At 29.0% G+C, this 6,844-nt stretch overlaps 1 protein-coding gene across 3 annotated transcripts in view; it reads left to right on the forward strand.

The window, feature by feature from the left end:
• The first annotated feature begins 3,922 nt into the window (after positions 1-3,922).
• LOC102594925 (probable sodium-coupled neutral amino acid transporter 6) overlaps positions 3,923-6,844 on the forward strand; it is a 6,779-nt gene continuing 3,857 nt past the window's right edge. For 2 of the 3 annotated variants that reach the window (XR_366538.2, XM_006338253.2), the window contains exons 1-3: positions 3,923-4,282; positions 4,775-5,288; positions 5,422-5,574. Coding sequence is in view for 2 of the 3 variants with exons in the window: in XM_006338253.2 (XP_006338315.1) it covers positions 4,871-5,288; positions 5,422-5,574 (571 nt within the window). In the remaining variant the exon portion in view is untranslated. Of the gene's footprint in view, positions 4,283-4,762; positions 5,289-5,421; positions 5,575-6,844 lie in introns of all 3 variants that reach the window. The other variant, XM_015306561.1, reaches the window with a different exon arrangement.

Consider the following 6,844-nt stretch of genomic DNA (forward strand, 5'->3'; position numbering starts at 1 on the left):
ATTCACCCTATCACTTGAGTAGTTTAGATCTTTTAATTTAGTAAAAGTAAGTACTTTTAATCTCTATCAAATATTTATCAATATTAATTATTAAATTTTATCAATACTTTAAAAATAAATTTAGTAAAATTAAGCACTTTTAATTATTGAAACATAGAAATATGAAAGCATACAATGTTAAAGTTCAAAATTTTGACCAAAAAAATATCTAGCATACAAATTCCTTACGTTCTTAGTTGTAAATTTCATGAACTTAAAGATCATTTCCTTGAGTTCTCTCACATTGACAAGTATTTTGGTGATATTCGAACTCATGAACATAATTAGAATATGTATATAAGTTAAATTTAACTCAAATTAAAATGTAAAAAAAATATTAAAATTTCAACTTCATGAATAACTTATGGAATTCAAATTCCTAAAACGATTCATAGGGTTCAATGAGGAAGAAGAACGTATTTTTTTAATACTTAATTTATTGATATCTTTATTAAGTTTATTATAAAATGATTATATATTATTTACTTTTGAAAATAATAGTTAGTTCCTCATCACTATTCACTAGTCAAAGTGGGGAGAGGTGGCTATTATTTTTTCCATTTTATCCACCTATGTGCCGCATAGCTTCCTCTCTTTAAAAAAAATTAATTTTTTGTTTGTTAGTTGTTTTCAAACTGAAGCCAATCCATATCACACATACATGTATATGTTATCATGTCTCAATAACTTCACAATTACCATTTAGGTTTAAAGTCGGCTTATATCCTCTACAATCGAGATATATTAGTCAACCAATAGATGTAATTCAAAATTTAATTTGAACATTTCACACATTTGCATTCTACAAGATATTTGTGTATTCTTAAGGAATTTTAATTTCATCACTGAACACATACATTTTTGCCTTATGTGTTATCCAAATTTCACTTTCCCTCTATTTTATTTCCTACCAACAATTACACCTATTGGTATAAATGATTGTTTTATCACAAATAATATAAAATGGTTGTTTTATCATAATTTTTGTGATGACTATTTATAAAAATTTCTCATTTGCACAGGATGATTCCTTTTGAAACCGATTAATAAACAAAATAAATTTACATAAATCAAAACGAAGGTGTACTTGTGAAACTTAACACAAATATTCTTTCTATATTAATAAATTAAAGAGTCAATTTAGTGAATCACAATTAGCCAATAAAGCAAATCGCTTAGATTCCTGGCTAATCTAGTCATTGTTCACGTTTCCAATCGCCACGTGTCACAACCTCATTCCTACGTTTATGTTAGAGAAAAACTTAGAATAATAACATGCTTAGTGCTTACCATGTGATTAATTAAAAATTAATACACCTACAAAGGCCAATTCTGATTTTTCTTTTGTTTTGTTATATTGTCATTATTGACATAATTTATGTTTACTTTTGTCGACTAACTATTGATGATTACGTGACAAACACATCAATGGCCTACCTTGAATAGGACTTTGATTTATATTTTGTTTTCCTTTTTTGTTATCCTCACTATGAACTTAATTTAATTTAAACATTAGTTCAACTAATATATACTGACCAAATTTAAACATGTAAATACCTAGAAGGACGGCGAGCTAGTGTAAACACTTGGATAAAAACTTACATATCACAATTTTGTATTAAATTATATTTATTTTTCGTAATTAAATAATAAATTGATGTTAAAACTTATAATTAATATATTCTGTATTATCGAATATAGTGATTCTAAAATTTGGAAATTCATCCTTTCATTAGGAGCTTCACTATCCAGAAATGTATGATCACACTATGTTTAGGATAGTATTTGGCTTTTGTATTTCTATAGGGGCATTCTTATATATAAAGTCACAATTCCAACCTCATTTTTAGTGTTTTTTTTTATGAAAGCATATTAAATTTATTCTTGTTATATTTATTTTTGAATGTGAATAATTTTGTCATTCGATATATTTTGAATTTGATCTTATATATTAGTACTACATATTATTATCCCCTCTTTGATATGAAAAAGTCTCGTTTTTAACCTTGACAAATAATTTATTGGTAACTTTAAATGAATTACAACCGTATATAGATAAATTTAAAATATTTTATACATAAAATTCACGTTATTTACGTTGAAACTTCATCAATATCAAGAATAAATACTTACATTTTTATATCATGAATGACGCGTATAATATCAATCCACCTAACAAAAAGTACTTTCGGCTCGTGTGAATTATAATGGTCATGGGAATTGGGAAGACCAATTGTTGTTCAATTCTTGTTTATTAAATTATTATTTCAAGGAAAAAAACAAAATTCTTATTTCATCGTCTATCTATCTTTTGACAACTTGGATTGTAATATATTTGTATAAAGTATACTATTTTGATTGTTTCAGCAAACAAAGACCACGATTATCTTACTCTGTCTATTATAGTAAAATAAAATTAAAAAAATAGCACGTACTTCATCAAATTAAACTACCACTATTACTGTATTATTAAGGCATGTTAGTAAAATCACTAAGAAGGAAAAAACACCCGTATACCAATTTTTCACTTTTTATGAGGATACCATCGTGGTGAAACAATTTAATGATCCAAATATTATAATTTGAACTAAAGATTACACGTTTAATTTTAATATTGAACCGGTTAAATTTGAAAGATCAAAATTGATATAGTTATATTTTTTTTATCTTCAAAAGTAAAATAAAAAATTACAAGATGAAAAATCAAACATTCATTAATAAACTAATAAGATAAAATTTTAAACAGTCAATCAACTAAACTACTATGGTTACTATTTTCTCACACAATTAGGAATTCTTCTTTGTCAAGTGTCGAAATTGTTAAGTGTTGTTGGGTAGACAAGGAATTGGAGTTACAAGGCATAACAAAAAGTTACCGCAAGAATAAATATGATCCCGTCTCAAATTATTCACGGTATATTTTAAAAACTAGTATACGTACCCGCGCGTTGCGCGAATATTTTAAAATTAATAATTTTTTAATTTAAAAATAATTCATATGAATTATTATTGAGTATTAAAATTGCAGGTGCAATCATATATAATGTTTTGATTTTATATTAATAGTTGATGCTAATAAAACTTTATCCTTTAAAGAGATAAAATAAGGATACACAAAATCAAACCGCAAGAATAAATATGATCCCGTCTCAAATTATTCACGGTATATTTTAAAAATAATTGTCTCAAATTATTTTATTTATTGTCTTAGCAATTCAAGACAAATTCACTAATGAATTTTTCCATTTCAGCCTTAGCAACAATTTTCTTGAAATTACAAACTTAACTACATAGAGATGACACATACATTAAATAAATATTAAATAAAAAGAGATTATATCTTCAAACATAAATAAGAGCAAAATAGTCAAACTCATTTTAAGAATAATATTTTCTTAAAGGGTTTGCACGGTAGAAATACGTCAGATAATTTAAGTTTAAGGAAATATCAAACAACGGGTAAAATAAATAAAAATCACTCTTAATTATTGTTATTGTTTTAATTTATTTGACATATTTCTTGACTTTTTTAAAATTATTTTTTAATTTCAACTTTTCAGATGACACGTTTAAAACCTCAAAAATAAAAATAAAACATATCGATACATTTAACATATTCTAAATTTAAGTTCATAAAATTTTAAAAAAAATCTTTACTTTCTTATATTTTTTATCAAAAATCAAAATTTTAGATTAAATAAATTTTTTAAAAAATCTTATAAAATGTGTAAAAAGAAAATTTGAGCCAAAAGGGAGTAGAACTCAATTAAATGAATTAACATTGGACACAAATAATTGTCGAAATGTCCCTAATATGTATATAACCTTTCAAATCACTACCTAACACACGTCTTTTCTTTCATCTCTTTCAAGAATTTCAAGATAAGAATTAGCAAAGGCCGAGTTTTGGATTTTCTTTAACAAAGTTTTAGTCAATGAAACTGTTCATACACGTACAATTTATTCAATCAATTCTTTGCGTGAAGCTTTCTTCTTCTTCCTTTTCTGTTTCTTATATTAACCATACAAAACCCTATTAAAGTTTTGGCCTTAAATAAATTTTATTGGTCTTCAATAATTTTTGAGAGACTGCGGATTGTTGATTTTTTTATTTTTTTGGATTAAGGACGATATATCAAGATTTTCCAATTCTGGGTTCTTGAATTCTTGTTCATTTTTTGTGTCACTCTTGTGGAAAAGGTTTATCTCAAAGAGTCTTGCTTTTAAAAAAAATCCATTTCAGGTATGATTTTTAGTATCTGTACTCTTAAAAGAAAATTGAGTAGATTCTATTTATGGGAGCCGTTGTTTGATTATGCTTATTGGTTACTTTCTTGTTTGATATGGTTTTTTGTGTCGGAATTATTGATTGCGATTTTGGGGGTAAATTGCAGTTAATGAGATTTAGTTTTGGGTTCTTTAACTTATATAAATAATTGGATTTTGTCCCAAGTAGTTTGTTTCACTGGTTAAATTCATTGTTCAAGAATGTTTGAAATTCTTGTGGAATTTGTTCCCTTTTTCAAGGGTCTATCAGAAATAACTCTCTATCTCGAGGTAGGGGTAAAGTTTGCATAAACTCTATGCTTCTAATCAATAATATAATTTAAAAGTTTCCTAGAACCCACTTGTGGGATTATAATACTGGGCATGTTGTTGTTGGGTAGATTGTTGAATTTACTATTTAGGAGGTCATAGAATGTATAGACTGATACCTGTTAAGTATTATGTGCAGATTTTTTTTTTCTGAAGGATTCAAAAAGCGTAAGCTGGTCTGCATATAGTTGGTAAAGTTTCCAATTTTGAACTCTCGAAGCTTCAGAATTCAAACATGACTATTGGAAGCATTAGACCTGTAAAAGAGAAAAAATCAAGAAAGAACAAACAGCCAGTAGTAGATGACCAATCGCCATTATTGCCTACAAAGCATCAGGAAGATGGGTTCAATGGGGCTTCATATAGTGGGGCTGTATTTAATTTGTCGACTACAATTGTCGGTGCTGGAATCATGGCCTTACCTGCAACTATGAAGGTGTTGGGACTCATTCCTGGGATTATTATGATCATCTTGATGGCTTTCCTCACAGAAGCTTCAGTTGAGTTGTTAATCAGGTTTAGTAGGACTTCAAATTCAGTTTCTTATGGAGGTCTTATGGGCGATGCTTTTGGCAACTATGGGAAGATGTTGCTTCAAATATGTATACTTGTTAATAATATTGGTGTTCTTATTGTATACATGATTATCATAGGTAGGTATGCAATAATTGATTACCAGACCCTTAAAGACTTAGCTTCATGTGCATTAAGTTTATGACTACTTTCTCATCCACCTTTAATTCCATGACGATTGTGATACTCACTCTTTATATTCTCCTTTCAAAGGTGACGTGCTTTCTGGAACAACTTCAAGTGGAACCCACCATGCTGGTGTCCTGGAAGGTTGGTTCGGAGTTCATTGGTGGAATGGACGATTCTTTGTTCTTCTTGTGACCACCCTTGGCGTATTTGCACCATTAGCTTGCTTAAAGCGTATAGGTAAGTTCTTTCTGTAGATACATCAGTTTTTTGGGATATCACTTAATTTATCCAATCCTTTCATGCTATTTTTACTACCCAAATATGAATGTCAGTCAACTAGGTATATATAGAATTTGGTTGCCGTTTGGTAAGCAGCTCAAATTTTATTTTTTGTTCACGACTCTTCAGAAATACATGGGCAGTTGCTACTGTGAGAAATATAGGAAAAGAATATTATTGAATTGTGTTGTTGTGTCTACATTATTACATTGAGATCCTATTTATAGACACTAGAATACAATCCTTTATCAAGTAGGATACTATTTACTATTCCTATTCCTATTTGTACTCCTATTCCTATTCTAAATAAGATTGTATAAATATATTCCTATTCTAAGAGGATTGTGTAAACCTATTCCTATTCTAATAGGAATGTATAAACCTATTCTTATTCTAACACTCCCCTCAAGCTAGTGCATACCATTCATGTACCTAGCTTGTTATATATGTAATTAATACGAGGACCAATGAGGGGCTTGGTGAGATATCTGCAAGTTGATCAGTCGACTTCACAAAATTGACAGTCAATCTCAATGTGCTTGATCTTCTCATGAAATAATGCATAATGCCGATAAAACACCGAGTGATAAAATTACAGTGTTGGAACTTCCCAACCAACTTGCAAAGACTATTTCAGACCATAGAGTGACTTACATAATCAACATACAAGGCTACTAAACTCCCCCTAGCAACAAAGTGCTTAAAATCTAGTATAAAGTATATGGATCGTGTTGGAATTAGATGAGTCGATATTAAACAAGTCACCGAAAAATTGGTTGAAACATGCTCATACACCAGAGTATTAGATTTGATGGCTAAAAGTGGTCACAATCTAACAAATAATATTATACGGGTAGGGTCGAAATGATGGCACGACCCAACTAGAAAATAGAAATTATATAGGATAATTCAAATTGATGGAATGACCCTATTGAAAAAGAGAAATAATATGGGTAGGGTCGGAATGATGACACGACCCTACCAAAAAAAGAAAAATTATACGGGTAGGATGGGAATGATGGCACAACCCTATGCAAATTAGATTTGAGGAGTAATCGAAAAGACGAATGGAACTATGCAAATCAAATCTGAGGAGTCAGTGAAAAGACACATGATGCTATGCTACTCAGTTATGAGAAAGTAGTTTGGAAAAATCCACAGTACTACACAAATTAAATATGAAAAGTAGTCCGGAGAGATGCACGGTGCTACGCAAATCAGATATGCA

The sequence above is a fragment of the Solanum tuberosum genome, unplaced genomic scaffold (genome assembly GCF_000226075.1).
Source record: "Solanum tuberosum cultivar DM 1-3 516 R44 unplaced genomic scaffold, SolTub_3.0 scf00004, whole genome shotgun sequence".
In the NCBI taxonomy this organism is placed as follows: domain Eukaryota; kingdom Viridiplantae; phylum Streptophyta; class Magnoliopsida; order Solanales; family Solanaceae; genus Solanum; species Solanum tuberosum.